General features: G+C 40.4%; 1 protein-coding gene across 1 annotated transcript in view; it reads right to left on the bottom strand.

Annotated features, from left to right (window-relative positions):
- Positions 1-21,088, bottom strand: part of phf14 (PHD finger protein 14) — a 132,572-nt gene that overhangs the window by 61,803 nt on the left and 49,681 nt on the right. Inside the window, 4 exon segments of the mRNA XM_051955129.1 lie at positions 8,038-8,200; positions 10,025-10,156; positions 11,036-11,142; positions 20,434-20,529. Of these exon segments, the coding sequence (XP_051811089.1) occupies positions 8,038-8,200; positions 10,025-10,156; positions 11,036-11,142; positions 20,434-20,529 (498 nt within the window).

Here is a 21,088-nt window from a genome sequence, read left to right as displayed (position 1 = left end):
TTTGCTCTGTGTGAACTAGGACACAGGATTCAGCTCAACTGCATGTATTCTGTGAGGTAACACACAAGCACCTGTCTGTACAACCAGTATTTACATTTCAAACCAGAGATTTTGACACAGCAAATTAGCTAGAGGAAATTCTGGTTGCTTCCAACGCTACAGAGCCAGTGTGTATTCATGAACTGCCCTTGCATTTGGCTTAGCTTGAACTGGAGTTTTGATTTTAAGTTGGGCAGTGTTAAATCAGACAAACTGTAGAATGGAGCATTAATTACTTCGCCAAGCAATACGGCAGAGTTATGTGACAATCAGTGTACATTTCTCTGTCTGTCCTTCTGTGCGCAACATTACTCAAAAACTAAATAACAGATTTGGATGAAATTTTCAGGAAAGGTCCAAAATGACACAAGAACCACTTGATTAGATTTTGGCAGTGATGAGACTTATAGTCTGGATCCACGGGTTTGTCAAGGATTTCTGCATTATTGCGAGATAGCGTCATGGCGTGACTGTAACCATGACTACAAGTGAACACTACATCAGCTGTCTACTGACGACCACGTGATTGCGATCCTATTACAAATCCACCACTTACTGGGACTTATCCATAGGAAATCATACAACGACTGAGCAGCCTTGGCAGCGTACTGCACTCTCTGAGTGCTTTTCTTGTTTTACAACTGCAACATTCCATCCATCCATCCTCTATACATCGCTTTAGCCTCACTAGGGTCGAAGAGGGGCTGGAGTCTATCCCAGCTGACTCGGGCGAAGGCAGGGGACACCCTGGACAGGTCGCCAATAGGGGTGTAATGGTACACAAAAATCACGGTTTGGTACGTATTTCCGTACGGAAGTCACGGTTCGGTTCAGTTCGGTTCTCAGTTAAGGGGAAAAATTAAAAAAAAAATACCCTGTTGATATAAGAGCTGGTATGACTTTCTGGCTGAAGAGTGGATGAGAAGGAACTTCATAACGGGGCTCTATCACCTAAAATAGGAAATATATTTGAATGTAATTGCTTTTTTAAAAAAACAACACCATTTAGTTAGGCTCTTGTTTACCAGCATAAATATACTAGTTGGCAAAAAAAAAAAAAAAACGCAATATAGTCATTTATCTATAGCAAAGAGCACAGCAATAACGTGAAGTTAATGTAAGCTGACCTTCATCATAAGTTTAAAACCTCGGTTCTCAACAACAGAGTATGGCCATAGATCTGCTGCTATGAAAACACCAATGGACTTGGTTATTGCTTAGCCCGTTCTGAATTGCTAGGCAGGGTTTGATGAAATGATGTTGGGAGCATCGTTTGTACAGTTCGCTGTTTTTTCCTAGCAGCGGGGATAGTTATGTTTGGATGGTGCTTTTTCAAATGTGTGTCTAAGTTTGATGTGTTGCTGGATGCATAGTTGAGGACCGCTTCACAGTATCGGCAGCTTTCATCTTGTCCACTGGTTTTTCTACTTTTTCATACTTCACTGGGAAACCGAAGTGATCCCAGACGAGTGATTTTAATGACGCTGGAGTGTCTTCCAGCTGTAGCTTCTTTTAGTTGTTGCTAGCATTAGCCATGAAGCACCGGCAGGAGAATAGCGATCCGTCACATCCTGTGGTTCACTGGAAACTCCTACTTGTTTTTAGTTCCGCAATACTGCACGACTGTGAGCCAGAGAAGGTCCACCACAACTGTGGGCACTACGAAGATTTAGGTTTCACAATTAAAACAATTCTGTACATTGGCCATTCTTAATAGTCTTAAAATTTTCGTACCACGGTACACCTTTGTACTGAACTGAACGGGCTTGTACCGAACAGTTCGGTACGAATACGTGTACCGTTACACCCCTAGTCGCCAGTCTGTCGCAGGGCTACACATACAGACAAACACTCACTCTCGCATTCACACTTTCACGCAAATTAAAGTAATCAATTAGCCTCAGCATATTTTTGGACTGTGAGAGGAAGCCAGAGTACCCAGAGAAAACCCACGCATGCGCAGGGAGGACATGCAAACTCCATGCAGAAAGATCCCGGGAAAGCCGGGACGCGAACCAGGGATGTTCTTGCTGCAAGGCGAAAGTGCTACAACATTCCATACATCTGAAATTAAACGGGGATCACAGGCAGACATTAGAAGGTTTTCCTCCAGCAGACACTACCTACTACAAACTGTGAATAGCAGCATCATCTCTGTTTCATCAAGGTACCACTGAACTATGCTAGACCATTTAACCAAAGGTGAGTGTATGTGCAAGCACATGCAGTATGCTCTTCCCTGACATATGAACTCTCAGAAATATATGTACACACACACACATGTGAACGCTTACTCTCTCACACACATACGCGCGCGCTCACGCTCTCACACCACACACACACACACACACACACACACACACACACACACACACACACACACACACACACACACACACACACACACACACACACACACACACAAAGCCAGCAGGAGGTCGATTAAACAGTCCTGATAAATTGAAACATGGCCTTAGAGAAGTGCCAGCGCTTGGGTGCCCTGCTAAAAGCATTAAAAATGCAAAGCATGGTCCTTTTAGCAGCTGCCATTGCACGCCTTGCATTTGAAGATAAATGCTGCACTGAAGTGCCTCGCCCAAGCGACTGTGGCTGCGAGAAAAATCAGAAGGCTGCTTAATCCCTGAGAGCTCCAGCAGGGTCCTCGGCAGATGTCTAGGCCCAGGGTTTCCAAACCTGAACAGAAAAACACATTAACCCAGACTGCCACTGTGCTCCAACACCGCTATTTCCCAGACAGATAGAGTGCAGAGTGCGGAGAAGTGGCTGAGACACCCTCCTTTTCTTTGTTCCTTTCTCTGTTTGTAACAGAGACTGCAGTCAGTGGTATTGGCTGTTCTGTGAGCATGCACGGTCACAAGAGGAAAATTCCCTTGAGTCCTAGGTGAGAGGTACTGGGTTACATATTGACAGTGGAAAGACAAAAGGGAAGTAAAAGACACCATGCCATCCCTCTGCCACCAAGCTGTCAGATATCAATCTGGAGCGTTTCTTGAAGGAATGGAGAGGCAGCTCTGTATCAAATCAGAATCAGCGCATGGCCACCTCAGATAAGTATGATCCAGTGGGAGGTGGAGGGATGTTTCTGTTCCCACTCACAGCTGACACAAAATGTTACACCACAAGCTGATACAGTCCACAAACTGCTGCTGTTTTATGGGCAACAACAATAAGTTGCAATGGAACAGCCACATAAGTTATGGCAACAGTAGTTTCACTTTGCTAACCCAGCCTGTAGAACAAAATGGTCTGGGTGAATTCCCCTCTAAGGGGAAAACACTCTGGATTGTTAGTATTCCTTTATACCAATCACAGTCATTGTGGGTGGGACAAAGTGAAGGATGTGGTTTCAATGTTCACTTATAATTATGACGGCTGTAATTCCTGTAGAGGAACATTTTCATGCAGTGGAGCAAGCACTGCAATTAAAATGGATAATCCACCACAAACACTCACAGCACCCTTAGAGCACGATTGGAATTCTCAACATAACTTTTGTTTAAGTTTTATTTTCAGTGCAGTATGTTGCACTGTTATGTTGCTATTGTTGTTTTTGGTGCTGAAAAACAGGGCAACACACAGCTAGCGGACGGTAGCGGGGGAGGGGGGTTGACTGAGATAATCGGCCAAGAGATAGCAGGCTTATACCTGCAACCTTTATCAGATGAATGAGACTGTAAACAGTGACACAATATTGACACCATGGTAGCACAGACAGCTTTAAAAGCTAAGAGAATATATTTTTTAGTTATAATAAAACACTATTTAAGCATGCAAGATTGAAAAAAGGATCTCTCATGAGCTGCTCGTCCAGAATAAAGGATCTACAAATATACAGTGGGTACGGAAAGTATTCAGACCCCTTGAAATTTTTCACTCTCTGTGTCATTGCAGCCATTTGCCAAAATCAAAAAAGTTCATTTTATTTCTCATTAATGTACACTCAGCACCCCATTTTGACAGAAAAAAAACAGAAATGTAGATATTTTTGCAAATTTATTAAAAAAGAAAAACTGAAATATCACATGGTCATAAGTATTCAGACCCTGTGCTCAGTATTGAGTAGAAGCACCCTTTTCAGCTAGTACAGCCATGAGTCTTCTTGGGAATGACGCAACAAGTTTTTCACACCTGGATTTGGGGATCCTCTGCCATTCTTCCTTGCAGATCCTCTCCAGTTCTGTCAGGATGGATGGTGAATGTTGGTGGACAGCCATTTTGAGGTCTCTCCAGTGATGCTCAATTGGGTTTAGGTCGGGGCTCTGGCTGGGCCAGTCAAGAACAGTCACAGAGTTGTTCTGAAGCCACTCCTTTGTTATTTTAGCTGTGTGCTTAGGGTCATTGTCCTGTTGAAAGGTGAACCTTCGGCCCAGTCTGAGGTCCTGAGCACTCTGGAAGAGGTTTTCCTCCAAGATATCTCTGTACTTGGCCGCATTCATCCTTCCTTCAATTGCAACCAGTCGTCCTGTCCCTGCAGCTGAAAAACACCCCCACAACATGATGCTCCCACCACCATGTTTCACTGTAGGGATTGTATTGGGCAGGTGATGAGCAGTGCCTGGTTTTCTCCACACATAGCGCTTAGAATTAACACCAAAAAGTTCAATCTTGGTCTCATCAGACCAGTCTGGGAGTCCTTCATGTGTTTTTTGGCAAACTCTATGCGGGCTTTCATGTGTCTTGCACTGAGGAGAGGCTTTGTGGAACTTTCTCCTATCTCCCTACTACATCTCTGGAGCTCAGCCACAGTGATCTTTGGGTTCTTCTTTACCTCTCTCACCAAGGCTCTTCTCCTACGGTTGCTCAGTTTGGCTGGATGGCCAGGTCTAGGAAGAGTTGTGGTCGTCCCAAACTTCTTCCATTTGAGGATTATGGAGGCCACTGTGCTCTTAAGAACCTTGAGTGCTGCACAAATTCTTTTGTAACCTTGGCCAGATCTGTGCCTTTCCACAATTCTGTCTCTGAGCTCCTTGGACAGTTCCTTCGACCTCATGATTCTCATTTGCTCCGACATGCACTGTGAGCTGTAAGGTCTTATATAGACAGGTGTGTGCCTTTCCTAATCAAGTCCAATCAGTTTAATTGAACACAGCTGGACTCCAAAAAAGAAGCAGAACCATCTCGAGGAGAATCAGAAGAAATGGACAGCATGTGAGTTAAATATGAATGTCGCTGCAAAGGGTCTGAATACTTATGACCATGTGATATTTCAGTTTTTCTTTTTTAATAAATTTTCAAAAATTTCTACATTTCTGTTTTTTTCAGTCAAGATGGGTTGCTGAGTGTACATTAATGAGAAAAAAATGAACTTTTTTGATTTTGGCAAATGGCTGCAATGACAGAGAGTGAGAAATTTCAAGGGGTCTGAATACTTTCCGTACCCACTGTAAGGTGTTCATGCTGTGCAGGTTGTAAACCTGCTTCAGAGAATTTGTGATATTGGGCTGTATAAATATAATTGAAATCATTGTTAAACCATAGAAAATGACACACAAGCAAATATACATCGTTCAGCTTGTTTCATAGGAAAAGATTTAAGTAGTGAATGGATGTTGTCTTTTTAACATTATTGTTAGTTGTGTGCTCATTTTTAGTGATCTATTTGCTTTCATTGATGTCATGTGTTCAAGTGTAAATGAAGTTCTCCAACATGGATTATTCAGTATTTTAATCCCCTGCCTACATGTATTAGGTGGTCTAGATTGACATTTGATACTTGTGATCACCTTGCGATCACTTTGCACATGCATTTTAGAAGATGCTTGACCTGTTTAATAAGATAAAACATGGCAATGAAAGTTACCAGAAGTGGGATAAAAGTCTGGTGGTTAGTGACAGTATTACACTTCTGTGACACAGGTTTAGTGTTGTGTATAACTTTGTGCCAAAGTTTATCTTATCAAATCTAATATCTACATTTGATAAGTCTGTCTCCTCAATTGTGGATGTGTGTCTGAGACACTGACAAAATGCATGGTAGGCCATTTAAACCAATTAGGACAGCAGCAATTAGATGTTGAAACGGCACCAAAAATGAAATACACAGAAAGGGATGATTTACATCCACTCAATAAAAACCTATCTTTGATACAATAAGATTAAATATAAAAAATGTTAGGTTCAAGACAATTAATTGTTTTTCCATGAATTTATGAAATCTTATTATTCTGCTTATCGGTGACGCAACAAATGTCACTTGCGCTACTTTATACAATGGTGCGCTACAAGCAACCACCATCTATTTGTGTCTTTAGTGCCTGTGTGTCTTTCCATCTCTTCATGCATTTATCTTAATAAACCATTTAGCATTTTTTTCAGTTAACCTTGCCACCCATTGCTAAGGTGCTTAATTAGCAGGTGGACAGCACATATTAGGTGCCTGTCTTGTAAAAATTATCTGAAAAAATAAAATCCTGTTAAAAAACAATATATAAGGACAGGACTGAACTCTGCTATTGTTATAGTGAAGTAGCTTGAGTAAACAAGAATATGTAACAGGACAAAAACATCATCACTTCAGTAACTATTCTGCTCATTAAAGCTTGTTGCAGATGACTAAGGTAGCTTTTTTGTCCTCATAGCAACACTATACTGTTACCGTAACTTCTCTCACACATCGAGACAAACTGACTTCCCACGACAAACCCACTAGCCTATATCACTACTTGTTCAAAGAGGATGGGCTGCCAGGCTGTAGCTGTGAAAGACAGTAACTTTTTAAATCATACATTTAAGTGCACAAAGTACTCAGATCCTTTACCTAAGTAAAAATATGTCCCAGCAAAACAAGTAATTACATAAAACAAATGTTTAACATCAGGAGAGGCTCTACGAGCAAATTAACGGTCACTGAATCGATCAATTGAAGTAGTTGTTATCAGACTTCAGAGAAGCTTTACTTGTACAGGCTTTCATCAACAGAGCGAAAATACAAAGGGAAGTCTTCATTTTTCCAACTCGTGACATTTTAGCCAACTAGCAGGCCTATATTTAAGTATGAGCAGAGCCATGCAGAACCACGAATTGGCCTTTGTTGGCCTACTGACAGAGAGAACTCCCTGCACCTTTCTGACATTCAGCCTTTGGATTGAAGGGCTGTGTTTGACCACTTCTGCTACTTTGGTCAATTCATGCTGTGATTGACTAGATGTGTATATGACATACGGTTCCATAATTCTGACTTGTTTCTTGTTTAAGTTTGTAAGATATATACTTGATTTGGTAAGCTAAGCCTTACATAAGCCAAAGACAAACTACAGAAACATTTACTGTACACACAAGATTGATGTACTTGAGTGAGCTGCAGGCTGAGCTTTAACAGTCGAGCTTGGGTTTCAGGTTTCAGTTTCACATTTCTTTAAGTCTAATTTTTCAAACAACTTTAGAACTACTAGGCTGTCTTGCTAAATATATAATTAAGTAAGTAAGTAAATATATACCAAATCAAATCAAAAAACAAAGTTAAAGTCTTCATTCAAAAGATTGATGGGCTTTTGGGGAGTGTGACATTGCTAATTTTAAAACATCCCAGTAGGAACCCATTTTGTTATAGTTTTTTGTCCCAGGCTCTTTCCTTGCTGCTATTGTCTGTTGCCTCTCAGTAGATAAAATGATAGCACAATTTGAGTTTAGGCATCCCACTTTAGCTCCACCAAGTACAAATCCAAATCTGTTGGGTTTACTCCAGATTGTTGTACATAGTTACACTTTCCTCTATAACAAATGTTGATTTTGTGCTCAAGGGAACATGCTATTACCTTGTGAAACTTTGTGATAACCTTAAGAAGAACATGAGACTAATGAGAACTCAAGTTAATTATTTGTAATAAATAAGAATCTAGCAATTAGCCAATGGTGACATCAGTTACACTCTAAGTACTGTCTAAGTCTTAGTGTGGATGAGGAGAGCATTCAAACTTTTCATTAATTTTAGCTGAAACGCGAGTGGTTTTAAATAATTTCCAGTGTGAATGTACACACCGCGCCTCTCACTTGATGTTTCTTGGGCTCTGGTGACATCTCCTGTGGGATGAACTTGATTGGTCCTTTGATTTGTCTTCGAGACCTCTTGGTCCCATCAGGTAAGGTCTCCATGGCGATATCAGCTTCATCGCTGCTGGCCTGGTCACACTCAGAGCATTGCCTGAGGAGAAGGAAGGGAGCTTGTTTTACTCAGATGTATTGATTTTATTATCACAGATCCAACTCTTTATCCTCAACTGTAAAAAAAAAAAAACAAAAAAAAACAATAAGAAGAACAAAAAGTTTTACAGCTCTTTCTAATAAAAGCCTGAAACACACACACAATAGGACTGATTACTAAACTGTAGAAATTCTATTAACCACTATTTGTAACTGATTTGATGCTTTTCTTTGCAAATTGAAATATTGTTTAATGTTAGACAAAATTTAAAACTGTTCTTTTGTACCATTTGTTCTTAAAAGGGGGAAAAAAGTAATTAACTTTTACTGATGATGAGTAGGAATTGCAAAATTACTAAGATTTTTTTTTTCTACTTTTGGAACATTTTGACTTCGACAGACTTTGTTAATCCGCAGATGGAAATTCTGTTGTTTTAGCAGCTGGGTATCTAAGAAGAGTGTAAACAATAAGACATAGCCAGCCATCTGTTTTCCATACATACCAATTCCAGCTCAATACTTCGGACATACACATAAATGTGGAATTAATCTTAGCATTTTAATATTTTGTTAGAATCCAAACTTCCAACTTAGACTCAGTCCATTCATCAATGATTATCTTTCATAAACAGACATAAATTGTAAACAGCAGGCGTACACAAGAAAAGAATACCTGGATAATCTTTATAAAACCTACAATGTACATAATTTGTTTAGAATGAAAAAGCTGTTGACAATTTTAGCCATTCCACACAAATACAATGAGAATCCTGCTGGAGAATAATCTCACCTTCTTTGTGCGATAATAAGGTTTACATTTGAGGTTCTGAGTAAAATACCTCCACAACTATTGGATGAACTGCTATGGTATTTGACACACACATTTATGTCCTCCAAAGGATGAAATGCATTTATTTTGGCTTCAGCATCCATAATTACTATTCTGAGATTAATATGCAAGTAGCAGTTGCACTTCCAAGCAATACTGCTGACAATATAATGGTACCTTATGGAAATCTACTAAACAGAGCCATAAAAACAAAGCACACATTGAACTTGTTTTCTTCTTGTGTATTTGAAATAGTGTTCTCACAATATTTAAGTCAAATCAAAATGTCCCTTGGTCAAAATTCACTGATTATTTTCACAAAGGACAAATACCTGACATGCCCCATCGATTCTTGAAACAAGGAAAGGGGTCATTCTGTGTGGTTTCACCAGATGGTGGTTGTCACACCATTTTCAAATTAGTCCTAAATTTGCATGCCATTAGATAGTCACAAAAGTACTTTCTATGCAAAATTGTAGGCCTGTAGCTCAAATACGTAGTTTCTGAGTTGTAGGGGTCTGAAATTTTCAGAATTTGGGCTATAAAAAGCCTTGCCAGGTTTTTTTTTTGCATCTTTAGGTGGTTAATTCTCAGCCTTTAGACATACCAGAGAGCTGTGAGTTGGTAAACAAGGCCTCTGCATGTAGCTAGTGCCCCACAAACATCCCCAGGTGTTTCACTACACTCTGCAGGCCATGGGGGCTTGCTAAAAATGCTAAAAATTAAGAAAAACCTACTCGCAAGTAGTACTGCTGTAATACTACAGTAATGAGTATTACAGCAGTACTACAGTAGTACATTAAATAATTTAACAGTATAAATTAATTGCACAGACATAATAAATAAATTAATTCCATGTTTAATAGTTCACTTTATATAGTGTTGATTGGAGAGGTTCCGCATTTCTCATAATTCCTTCAGGTGGCCCTACAAAAAACCTTTCCCATGTACATCCCACATCTCACTCCACCACCCAAGTGTCTCCATGTGTCTTACCAATAGCTGTTCTTAGTCTTCTTGGGCATTCGTGTCAGTGGTGGCTCCAGGCAGCCTAGGTGGTAGTAGAGCTTGCATGTGTCACATAACACCAGCAGATGTTGGTCCTGGTTTTTCTTACAGATGCCGCAGCTGTGGGAATACATCATGTGACAATGTATGTGAGCTACTGTTGCTAATTAGAGTTTTTGGTCAAGATTTTGGAACATTACCAGACACTACAGAAAATAATAAAAAGCAACGCGTCTTTTAAAGCTGCACTTTCACCAAAGGCTATTTTGCCAAATAAAAACTCAGCCACTTTCCTTATAACACACTACTACGAGTGTTTGAGAGTGTTTTATAGACAGAGGGTTTTTCAGCTGAGATGCTTTGGTTGCTCTGATAAGGAATATCTGTGGTAGTGATGTGTTGGTAGACCCATGTTCGTTCAAGAATTCTTTCTCGCATTATTACTGTGGTGGTCCACAGATGTCATTTGGTAAAATCAAGAATATTCAGGGACCACCAGCATTAACTTAACAGCCGGTCAGTATGGTATCTCTTCTGCCTGTTCTCTACTGTGACTAGACGACTGGATAAATAGTGTCAATGATTTTTATGGAAAGTTGAACATTTTTCACTCTCTGTGACCAGGACACAAACATTGAGAGCCTTATCATGCTGACAACACTCTTACCATGACACAAATATGCAGCACTTCCACAGAAAGCTATTGAAAAAATACACTGGCTTTAGGGGGAAAAATGCTCTGATGACACACACCCTGCATCTAAAAAGGCTATCTGATGAACTTGATCTGATTTTGTACTAGTATATAAATAAAGACGCAAATATGCACACTTAATCCAAAGTGGTCTGAAAAAGTTAAACAGTAAAGCATGCTACTTGTGTCTCTGGCATTCGATGGTAATAAAAACAAGCACTCTCTGGTTTTATTGCCATTACTTTATGGATTAATCTTTATCTTTAATACTTTTCTTAGCATCTCTCAAGCAATTGTGTGTTTACCTGTAGAGGATTGCTGGTAGACTGGATGACTTCCCTGGAGTTCCTCCCTCCTTCTTGCTGGGCTTCCTCTCTTTTGGGGCTTTCAGAATTGCTGGAGTATTTAGCTTCTATCAAAAAAAAAAAAAGAAAAGAAAAGAAAAGAAAAACAGATTTACAAATATTAACTTTTTTTTACCTGTCTTGAACAGCAACTAATCTTTCTAGAAACACTGTCACTGGAAGTGTATATTGTATGGACTAGGGGCTAATTACTTAAGTTTTTTCTTTATAGAAAGTACTTCTAACAGTCTATGGTAATGAAGACTGAAGACTGTTTCTGAAAGGAAAAGTTGATGCTGAACTTTAAATGTCATTTCTTCAAGTGGAAAACTTTGTAAATCAAATTCCATTCTCTCAGTGCATTTCCATTGCAGTACATCCTTTTCATTAACTGTGTAGTTGCACTAATCTCATCCATGCTGCTTGCCATTTTGCTGTTCTAGATCTGGTAGTTGCAGCATCATTTGCTTTCCGTACAAGTCATTACACTTTACCAGCTTTTGGGTGGTGCACAGAAGAACAACAGAAACAAAAATCCAAAACAAACAAACAAACCAGAAAAAAAAACCCAGCAACATAAAGATGACATTGAGACTCTCTATGCCATCGTGTACTACTTGATTCTCTTACTTTTCCAATGGACTACAACAGACAGTGTTTGGACTGTATGATTAATGTTTGCCAAAGCATTGCTGTAAAAGTTTTTCACAGCTGAGCTTGGAAAAATAAGGTAAGAAGCGAAACAGTTTTATGTGGTAGGTGAAAAGCAGCAACAGATATGCATTTTATTCTTCACTGTATCTCAGGAGCAGTACTGGCACGTAAGTTAATTAGAAAACTTATCTTGTAGGGACTGACTCTGTCACTAAACAGACAAGGTTTTCCCCGAGGAAGCTCTAATCTGAGCACGTTTGCTCTGCCTGCAGCACAGAGGAGCATCCCCATAGGGAGATCTGATAGAAGGGAGGACAGGTGACCAAAGGCCTGCTGAGGCTATCTCCTCAACCTGGACTGCAGTCTGCCAGCATCTGACTACAACAAAGTATCTCCACTGTTGATATGGAACAGTCTCAATATTGTTAACATGCTTTATCAGACAGATGAAAAGTTTAAAGGTACTGATTAGTAATAGTGGGTTGAAGCAGTTAGCTACACAGACAGGCTTTAAGCTGTCTGGCATCCATTCAGCCTGGTGCCAACTGGCCACTTTCTGTGGGCGACAGCATTGTTCTTATGTTCAGCTGTGTAAAATAATGATATTGAAATAATATTATAAATAATCTGAAAAAAAATCAACCAATGGCACAAAACAAACAGTTCAGCACAGGCAAGTAAGCTCGTTAATAACAATCTGTAAGTGCAAGTCATGTGCTTCAGCTGGGAGACTAATCCACTGATGCTGCCATGTTTGGGCCCGAAAGCCCAGTTTATCTGAAGCTCTCTGATCTAATACCAGATTATGAGATTCAAAAATCTCTTTATTGCATTCTGAGGGTATATGTGGCTACGTGGATGGTAGCAACAATAGCAATCCTCCATCAAACTGCAGGCAATTTGGCTACAGGACTTCAGTCTACTGCATTGTGCTGCTGTCTCTGACTTGTCGTAATTTCAGTGCTGTTTGTACACAGATTTTTTTCACCGACTTTTTTTGCGATTTTGTCTATCTTGCCTAGTGTAACTGTTGGCTCTTGTTTCTGGATTGGTGAGAAAGTCTGTAACAAAATCTCAACTTAATTTCTCAGTGACAATCAAAAAATCTGCTTTGTTACCAACTTCGCCATTTCCAATAAAAGTAAACTCCTTCTTTGCACTAGACAGAACAGTTGACAGATCAAAGGTCCCAGGTTCTCAACCAAAAAACACAAAGAAAATTCCATCAATTCTCTATACACCGCTTTATCCTCACAAGGGTCGCGGGGGGTGCTGCAGCCTATCTCAGCTGACTCGGGCGAAGGCAGGGGACACCCTGGACAGGTCGCCAGTCTGTCGCAGGGCTACATATACAGACAAACAATCACACTCACATTCAGATCTACGGGAAATTTAGAGTAACCAATTCCAAAAAAATTATTTAACAAAATTAATGCCATTGGCATCAGCTAATGGGATCCTTTTAAATAAATAAAAGGAAAGCAAAAGGTTTCTATTTTGAGGAATCTAAAATAGTAAACATATTAGAAGTTATTTCACAATTGTTTGCTACATAATTCCATATATCTTGCTTCATAGTTTTGATGTCAGTATGTATCCACAATGTAAAAAGTCGTTTAAAAAAAAAAAAGAAAAGAAAAACAGTAAATGGGAAGGTGTGTCCAAGCTTCTGACTGGTAGTGCACAACCAAACCAATTCAATGCATGGTATAATGTACAGCCAATACTAAAGTCTGATATTATTAATTCATTCAATAAAGAATCAGGTATTTCTGTGAATCAACAATTACTTGATATAAATGATTACGCATCATTTTAATCACCTATTTTTAGAAACATAACTTTAACTAATTTGACTTAATGTGAAATTATGCACTTAAGTCTATTTATAAAGGTACACAACACATGCATAAAATAAAAAAACACACAATTAAAATTTATTTTAAAGACAGAGACAAAATAAAGGAAAGATCTCACCAAGTAGGTGCCGCGGGTGAGGATGGAGGTAATGAGAGGCCCATCTAGAGGGCAAAGGGGTGAAAGAGTGTCACCACCAAGATATGATAGGATGTTTATGTGCTTGTATATGTATTGCATAGTAACAGTTTCTTCAGTATACGACACTATATAAGTCTATTTTTGAGACAATCAGTGATATTTTATTTGTTTAGTTATATTTTGCTTTGTGTGTGTTTTTTCTATGCTCAAGCAAACAGACTACCTGTGTAAGTCTTATTCAGGGACGCTTCTAGACATCAGTGCCCTTAAAGCACATTTAGTTTAAAATTGTTTAAGATGCTGGGATGCAGGTCTAGTTGACAATTTTTGCTCTGCTGAAACTGGATTGCAATGTAACACTTCTGCCTGCCTGAAACATCTGCAGCCCAGTAGCTGTTTGAGCCTCACAGTGTTTAATAGCAGCCGATGGAGAATGTCTTCTGAGTGTATTCTTGTGAAGTTGCCAAGAGTGTTAAACTTTCAGGAGCATCACGAACAAAAGCACTGACTGTGTACTGGAAGAATAATGGGAGTCCCAGTTGGGGACATCAATAATTTCTGCAAATGCAACAGCAGGATGACAAATAGGAGATGAAAATGTGGCAGATAGATGACACAAAAGCATGCGGTGCTGTGACTGATGTTGCTACTTAAACCGTGCGTGTTCATAATTAGGTGATTTATGGTGGTCATTGCAGATTCACTGCCAGTTTCCCAAGTTCCTGTCCATTCTGCTGCCTCGCCACATCATTTGACCATTTATCTACACGGCTCATACTCTCAATGGCCACACTTAATAAAGTGTTTTATGGATTTAGCTGGTGCTATATTTAAAACATAAAACTCTACAGAAGTGACTACCCTGTCCCATGTACGACGGTGAATTTATTATTCATTTTCTTCAAAAGTCAAAAATGACCAGAATTAGCTGCATTATTTGAACTGTGAAATCAAGTCTTAGACTGATTGCTATCCTAGTTGCGTGCAAATCTTTAAATGAGACTATATCAAGTTGAACACAAAAAAAGGTTGAATGAATGTAATCTACTTCATTTGTTGTTCATTATCATTAAAAATTCAGGTTCACAACCAAGCTAGAGAACAATATTGGAGAAGAAATACTTGATTATGTGTGCACGATATCACAGCCTGCTGTGACTGTTACTTGAATTCAGACTTATTACTCCTAACATGAAGCCTGGGAGTTTGAGGGTTTTGCAATTAGGTGAGTCCTGAAGCGATGTAAAGTAATAGTCAAACAGATGTATTGATTGGCCAATATGATTGTCTGATTGTGGCCTATACATCAATATCATCGTATGTGCTGTCTGATAGCACATCGCACATTGTGGAAGCTCGTCACAATAAAAAATATATGAAAACACTTGTATACTGCATAATCCTGTGATACAACAAAAATCTGCAATACAGTGAGACTGCAAAAAATGAACCGCAATATGGCAAGGGACCACTGCGTGCGCGCGCACACACACACACACACACACACACACACACACACACACACACACACACACACACACACACACACACACACACACACACACACACACACACACACACACACACACACACACACACACACACACACACACACATATACCGGGCTTTGCAAAAGTTCTGTTACATTTGTTGAGACATTCACGAAAATGAACACAGACTTTTTGGTGCAATAAGATAATTTTTTATTTTCCAAATATTTCAATATATTTGTTAATGATAATATTAATCAGAAATGGGGCCACCCAAAAGTTTTATCTTATTCAACCAAAAAAATCTTTGTGTTCATTTTCGTGAATGTCTCAACAAGTGTAACAGAACTTTTGCAAAGCCCGGTATATATATACATATATACACAAACACACTACTCACAATAACTTAGGGATATTGTTACTTACATGAGTGCTTTTCCTATTTGGTCTGAATTTTAATAAAATAAGTAATAGTTACCTTTGATATTACTGTTAATGAATGAGAAGAAGCACCATTTTCATTAGTGCAATATTTATTACCCCAACAATTTAGACAAGAACAAAGATAGCCCCGAATAACCAAAATTGACAATGTCAGTAGCAGGTGTTTCCACCATTTGCTGCAATGATAGCTTGACATCGATGTCTCATGATCCTAACTAGCCTCATGATGTTGTTCTGAGGCAATGAGTTCCACTCCTCCACAAGTGCTACATGTAATTCTGGCAGGTCACATTGGGGTGGGGGAAGGAGAATTCAGTTGCTGCTTCAGTTGGTCCCAAACGTGCTCTATGGGGTTCAGGTCAGTAGACATTGCTGGCCATACCATATGAGCAACTCCGACTTCCTGAAGTCGAGGTGTGACACTTTTGGTACAATGTGGCGGAGCATTATCATTCATGAACAGAAATTTGGGGGTGTGCTGGCAGAATTGGGGGATGATGATGAGTTCTGTGATGTCTCTGAGGGAAAAACCTGCAGTGCCTGAACCATCTACAATAACCAAATCTGTTTTGTGCTGACCGGTGATGCCTGCCCAGACTGTTGCACCTCCTCCACCAAAGCCAACCCTGGGGACCATGTTGACCTCGGCGTATTGCTCACCTTGCCTTCTCCAGCAACGCTTACAATCATCATTTCTGTACAAGGTGACCCGACACTCATCAGTGAACAGGGCGATAGACCACTGCTGCATTGTCCAGGTCACATGGTCTTGTGCCTATTGCAAATGGTCACGGTGGTTTCTTGGTGTCAGTGGAGTCACCTGCAACGGACGTCTGGCATTCAAGCCAAAGCGGTGGAGTCGGTTGCGAATGATTTGTCTGGAAACCCCAGTACCCCTCACTTGTAAACAGGCCTGCAGCTGTGTGGCAGGTGCATAACAGTGCCTAGTGCATAGGACCTTAAGGTACTGGTCCTCATTGTGGTCCATCATTCGTGGGGCTCCACTCCTGGGTATGTCAACAGCACTGCCAGTAGTTCTGTGGTTTGCTGTAAGTCTGCTGATGACACTTTGAGACACATCAAGCTCACGAGCAACATCTGACTGTTACCTGTTACCGATCTGAAGCCGTGCTATGGCCAGGTGGCGCTGCTCGTCCGTTAAGTGAGGTCGTGTGTTCATGACTGCTTAAATAATGAACTGGGAATGACTTACTGACAATACCAGTTTTTATACCCCCAGAATGTTGAAATTGATGCCACATTGAAAAGAGTTGTCTTTTTGTATTTTTTGGGATTGGCCCCACTGTACACAGTGAAACCATTACGTACAAAACACAAAATGTGGTGTGTCTAGCACCCTAATATAATTGCCTCTCTATCCCCAAAATCACTGAAGTGAAATAAAAACCTTTTGTATGAAATCCACTGAGGACCTCAATATCCCTCACTTATTGTTAGTAGTGTAAATACATAATATACCGGGCTTTGCAAAAGTTCTGTTACACTCGGTTTCGTGATCTTTGGAGACGTTTACATGTCGGAGTGAAAAATTCCATTAAATAAACTGAAAGTTCTACCTTATAGGCAGGTGCCCTTAATACAATTTTTTTTTCCGGTGAAGTTGTATCAAGATGGAAGTCAAAAGAGCTGAGATATCTGCTCTCCTTTGTGCTGAACATCAGCCGGATGACCGTCCACAGAGTCGCGGAGAGGCTAAAGAAAGGTGAAGATCTTTCAGGTCTTCACCATTCTTGGAAGATCACTGAAAGATCTTCACCATTCTTGAGCCTCTCCGCGACTCTGTGGACGGTCATCCGGCTGATGTTCAGCTGCTTGGCTCTGTCAGACTTGTTGTGGCCAGCATGAAGGAGAGCAGATATCTCAGCTCTTTTGACTTCCATCTTGATACAACTTCACCGGAGAAAAAAACTGTATTAAGGACACCTGCCTATAAGGTAGAACTTTCAGTTTATTTAATGGAATTTTTCACTCCGACATGTAAACGTCTCTAAAGATCATGAAACCGTGTAACAGAACTTTTGCAAAGCCCGGTATAAACACCTGTGCAAAAAGATAAAATGGGAATGAGAGAAAAAAAAAGATTGAGTGAGCAATTTACTGAAATAGGCTGTTCATTAGCTGATCAAAAGGTAAAGAAAGTCCCTCCAGGAATTCGTGATGTTGTGATCGCGTGAATTCACGCCAAATCAACCAATCTCCGCGGATTTTGCGCGGCCTTGCAATTTTGTCCAATCACCGCAACTTTCACGCAATTTTGGCCCGCCTCCCGTGAGTTCAACCAATCATAGCAGCTCCCAGCGCAAACGTAATGCGTGTACGTCACCGAATTCACTTCCTTGTTTATGGTTTGAAGATGCAGACGTGTGCGATACTAATGTCTCTCATTTAACAACAAAAATTACTGCTGAAGACCATGATAAACAATTAATTCACTGATGTTCTTCACCAAAGCGGAGCTAAACTGTTTTACAACCGTGCAATATTGTGGTGGAATACAAAAAAATATCATCGATTGATACACACTTTTTTTTTTAACATGAAACATATTAAAACGGCTGAAATGAGCGGACAACAGACTAGACAAAACACCATGATGGAAGCTGCTGCATCCAGATCCGTTAGAGCACTAAAAGAATGGGGTAAATTAGATTAATTATTCCACCAAAGAACACGGCGGAGTTATGTGACGATCAGTGTGTGTGAATCCTTCCTCTGTTACCCACATCACTCAAAAACCGACTCAGGGATTTGAATGAAAATTTAAGGGTCGGTCAGAAATGACACAAGGACCAAATGATTAGACTTCGGCAGTGGTATGGCTTAAAGTTTGGATCAACGGATTTGTTAAGGATTTCCCATTGAGGTAGCGGCACGTCATCTGATAGCGGCACGGTAACCATGGCAACAATTAAATGCTACCTCAGCAGCCTGCTGACGATCACATGATTGTGATCCTACAACAAATCTACCACAGTGGACGTATGGGAAACGGTACAAGGAACAACTGATTAAATTGTGGGGGTGTTTCTGAGTCCCATCAATTCCTGTCGCCCCCTGCATAGTTTGGTCACGTCATATTAAACCAGTATCTGGCTGCTGCTAATTTCCCACCATGGTGCGCCAGCTTTTGTGGAAATGGGTCGGAACATTAAATAATTAATTTCGGAATAAATATTGTCAATTACAGCATTGAAACATGTTCTACAAGCTGGAAAAAAATGCAGCTTTTTAGCAATTGTCACTGTCCCGCAATTTTATCACAACAAATAAGCTTAAAACATCACAACTTTTATCGCAATTTTTTAGAAAAGTTGCCGCGAATTCAGGCATTTTCGGCCGCAACAATCACGAAAAACACCCGCGAAATCCTGGAGGGACTGCAAAGACCATCGCTCAAGGCATGCTTGATGAGAGTGTTTCCAGGAGGCTAGTGGGAACGTTGCTCCAAGTGGTGGAAAGGCAGTTTCACGAAGGGCATCCACTGTCTGGAACTAATGTCCACTTTTGTAGACTTCCCTTTCCATCTGTCCCCAAATGTTCTCAACTGGATGTAGATTTGGAGAACAAATGGGATGGTCCAAAAGAGGCCCTCAGTGATGAGGGATGCCTGCTGCAACATCCCCACTTTGCCACACAACCTGAAGCTCCATTGTTCCATTGAAGGAAAAACTACCCTAGATCATGATGGCACCTCCTCCGATGTGCTGCATACAAAACATCTCCAGTGGGATCGCCTTGACATTTCATTAATGTTGGAATCCATCAGGACTGTCAAGGTAAAAAATTTTACAGTCAGAGAATAAAACTTTCTTCCACCTTTCAATGTCCCATGTTTGGTGCTCCTTTGCAAAGTCCAAACAGGCAATTATGTGGACGTTGAAGACCTTTTTTGTTTTTTAAGCGTCACAGATGCCAGCTGATGGTTACTGGGCTACAGTCAACACCAGTAAAGGCCTAAATTTAGGTCGAGAGTCATTCCGTGTCTTGGCAAACAGCCAATCGGATCCTCTGGCTGAGTGCTGGTGAAATTTTTATGGTCTACCACTTGATTTTTTTCCCCCATAACTCTCAGAATCTTTAATAAAAACCTGAGACTGTCTTACTGCATCCAACTTTGGCAGCAATGGCATGTTGCGAGAAGCCTTACTTATGCAGCTTAACAATCCTATCATGTTCAAAGACAGAAAGCTTTTATGCCTTTGCCATCAGGAGGTACCATGACAGTGTGAATACCTGACAGGAAATGACATGGAATCCAAATGTTTGTGCAGATTTTGGCTTTTAAAGGCTGTGGTCTTAAACTTTTGATCAGCTGACAAAAGAATGTTTGAGTTTAAATGTAGTTTTCAATAAATTGCCCAACCAGTGTATTTTCTCTTGCTCCCATTTCTTCTTTTTGCATTTTGAAGCTCTACTGAGATCCTTCTTAAGATCTACCAGTGCAAAATGCAATTTCTTGCAATTTTTCAACTGGTCTAAAGATTTTAATCGGGAGTGTATACCTTTACATTTAGTGTGTTGAACAACACAAAACTGACTGATAGATTAATCTGTTAATGTAAAACTAAAGGACTTTAAAAACAGCACTGTTTTTTGAACATGGTCTCACCTACGGTTAGCCAGGTGGGTTGTTACTTACCATTGCCATGCTAATAAAGGCAATTACATAAACAGACGCCAACTTTATCAGTAGCTACTCTTTGTGTGAAGAGCAGGATGGTTCATGGTGGCAGGAGGTGATGGCGACCCTACCTGGCCCAAGATGCCCCCCAGCAGAGTCCACATGGCCTGGCCTTCACCTCGCAGCTCTCCATTTACATTCAACAGTTCCTCCAGAAACTCACAGAGCTGCAGGAGGAGAGAAAAGGAATCATGAGACAAGGACACTATTTATTTTATCCCTATTAGCACACAGGAGTACCTTGCAGGGTTCTCAACAGCGCATTTCAGCGTAACGGACCATTACGCTGTCGTACCGGGCCGTTACACTGTCAGTTTAAAAGATTACGCTGTGATTAGGGCCGCTACGCTGTTATTTTGACAGATAACCCCATCTGCGTATGTTTTTATCGACTGGGTGCCTATCTAGGTTAATTTATGTCTCTCCACCTCAGCCGTACTTTCCTGTTGATTGACCCGTTCCCGTCTAAACTTAAGAGTCGCTTCCAATCTCGGGGTTACAATTAGCATGTCTCGGTTGTTTCCGTGATGCCATGTATGGTGAATAGTGACCTAAATCACGAGCATTTGGAGCATCTGCGTGATGCTCATTGGCTGACATCTGGGCCGGCCGCTAGCAAGATTTAATGAAGGCTATTGCGCATGTGCGTGCGGGAGGACCTGCCGTTACGCTGTAAAAAAAATCCTGGTGAGAACCCTGCCTGGTCCATTTTTTTAAAGTCAAGTG

Source organism: Acanthochromis polyacanthus, chromosome 11 (genome assembly GCF_021347895.1).
Source record: "Acanthochromis polyacanthus isolate Apoly-LR-REF ecotype Palm Island chromosome 11, KAUST_Apoly_ChrSc, whole genome shotgun sequence".
Taxonomy (NCBI): Eukaryota; Metazoa; Chordata; class Actinopteri; family Pomacentridae; genus Acanthochromis; species Acanthochromis polyacanthus.
This window is presented reverse-complemented; position numbering and strand designations above follow the sequence as displayed.